We start from the raw sequence: 2,239 nt of genomic DNA, 5'->3' as shown, positions 1-2,239 counted from the left end.
AATATTTCAAACAAATCTCGTGTGCACAATTGGGAACCAACCACTCGGGCAGAAATCATACATTTGATAGGTCTGCTTTCTTATATGGGAATGGTTCGTATGAACAGCCTTCGCGATTATTGGTCTCAGAAATGGCTTCTAAAATCAGACGTTGCTCGCAACGTCATGAGTCGTAACATATTTGAAATATTGCTCTTAAAGATGCTACACTTCTCCGATAACGAACAGTGTCCTGAAGGAGATCGTCTATATAAGATTCAACCGCTTATCGATATGCTCACCAAAAATTATCAAACTGTATACACACCTGGTAAGACATTTTGTATCGACGAAACGATGGTACCTTTTCAAGGAAGACTAGTGTTCAAACAATACAATCCACAGAAAACACATAAGTACGGAATAAAAGTTTTCAAACTTTGTTGCAACAACGGGTACACCTGGAACATCAGTATTTATGCAGGAAAAGAGAAAACGACAGATAAATCCACTGGCCGTTTCTACACAAATTGTGCTCAAGTTGGCGAAAGATCTCTTAGGTAGCGGTAGACTGTGTATTACAGATAACTGGTACACAAGTCTTCAACTTGCGCACATACTGTTAGATCATAAAACACATTGCTTAGGTACATTGCGGGCGAACCGGAAAGGAAACCCGCCAGAAGTAATAAAAAAGAAACTGAAAAAAGGTGAGGTATTTTCCCAAGAAAACGAAAGAGGAATATGTCTAGTCAAATGGCGAGACAAACGGGATGTCTTGGTTTTGTCCACATGTCATACAGACCAAATGGTAGAAATTCAACGCCGAGGAAAATCTATTCAAAAGCCCACAGCTATCGTGCATTATAATTCAGGCAAAAGTTCGATTGATCTTTCTGATCAAATGGCAAGCTACAGTTCAGCTTTACGGAAGTCCATCCGCTGGTACAAAAAACTGGCAATAGAAGTACTGTTCGGTAAGAAATCATTTAATTTTTTTGTAAATGTTGCGACTTTTATGTATGTTTGATTAGGTACTTCAATGGTAAATGCTCACATCATTTACAAGGATATTGAACAAAGCAACATTCCAATAAACGATTTTCGCTTATTGGTAACTGAAGACTTGTTGAAATTCGAAGATAAACGCGATGTTGCGCAAACTCGTCAGCCAAGACATCAAATTCTTAAAACACATCAATTTACCAGACTAGACTGTAAAGCTCGAGAAAATCGTCGATACTGCAAAGGATGCTACCAAAAAAAGGTGGATGGCATTATCGAAAAGAATAAAGTGAAGAAAGTTACTACCTATTGTCAACAATGCGATGGAAATCCAAGATATTGCCTCGAGTGCTTTAACTTATACCACAATAAATAATTTGTACTAATCATACATTGTATAAATACAAAAATATTCAATATACTATTCAATAAATTTCTTTAAACATAAAAAAATTATGACATTATTATTTTCTAAATAAATTTTGCTATAAAAAACCTGGAACCAGGATGCAGTTTCGCAGGGCCACAGCGGTCACACCACTACGTTAAATAGCTCAAAAGTGCGTCCGCTTGGCCAGGAATCATCAACAAAGTTTAGAAATTAGAGCGGACACCGGTGTCCGCCATGGCCATAGTGGAAAACCATATAGCGGACACCGGTGTCCGCCATGGCGCTAAACCTGTTAAGATTTATTTAACCGTAGAATAATGCCAGCTTTCTGAAGAGTGATGAAAAAAAAAAGTTAACATTCTGAAGTTTTTCTTATTATTTTTAAGAAGCGTGTAATGTAATAATATATTGTTAAATTCATTTTAAAATCAAACAACACTCGTGTTTATAACAGTAAAAAAAATAGATTATTATTAAATAGCAGATCAAGGGACATCTTACACTGTAGACTTCAAGCGAGATGTAATATGACATTGTCAGAGGGCATTCTTAGATAAATTTAGGTTAGCATTTTATTATTTTTCTTATAATTTCAGAATGTAATGTAAAAGTAATCCGTTTATGCATGGCTACAGGTTGCTGTGCTAGATGCTCTTACTACATCCTCTACGAACAAGGCTTTCAACACATTATGCTCACGATAATTTCGTTCTTTCCAGTAATACTAAAATCAGACCTTAAATCTTGTTGAAATTCTAGCGAGGCTAGAAGCTGATAAAATTCTTGTTAAGCGAAAAGTTTATGTATCTAAGATCGAAATAGGATCAATTTGTAATAGCCAGTTAGCGAGGAACGCGTAGAGCT

The 2,239-nt window shown here is 36.2% G+C and overlaps 1 protein-coding gene across 1 annotated transcript; it reads left to right on the top strand.

The window, feature by feature from the left end:
• Window positions 1–723: 723 nt before the first annotated feature.
• Window positions 724–1,360, top strand: LOC135127309 (uncharacterized). Its single transcript, XM_064053753.1, has 3 exons — window positions 724–790; window positions 855–956; window positions 1,014–1,360. Exons 1-3 carry the CDS (start codon window positions 724–726, stop codon window positions 1,358–1,360), a joined length of 516 nt encoding a protein of 171 aa, XP_063909823.1.
• The last annotated feature ends 879 nt before the right edge of the window (window positions 1,361–2,239 follow it).

This window comes from Zophobas morio, unplaced genomic scaffold, assembly GCF_036711695.1.
Source record: "Zophobas morio isolate AGI-343-1 ecotype UQ-CSIRO unplaced genomic scaffold, CSIRO_AGI_Zmor_V1 ptg000011l, whole genome shotgun sequence".
Lineage (NCBI taxonomy): Eukaryota > Metazoa > Arthropoda > Insecta > Coleoptera > Tenebrionidae > Zophobas > Zophobas morio.
This window is presented reverse-complemented; position numbering and strand designations above follow the sequence as displayed.

Bases quoted from the DNA above. Each gene is read 5' to 3' on its own strand.
- LOC135127309 (XM_064053753.1), top strand. From the start codon at position 724: ATGTCTAGTCAAATGGCGAGACAAACGGGATGTCTTGGTTTTGTCCAC. The intron at 791-854 runs GTAGAAATTCAA...ATTATAATTCAG, and splicing joins CATGTCATACAGACCAAATG to GCAAAAGTTCGATTGATCTT. The intron at 957-1,013 runs GTAAGAAATCAT...ATGTTTGATTAG, and splicing joins GGCAATAGAAGTACTGTTCG to GTACTTCAATGGTAAATGCT.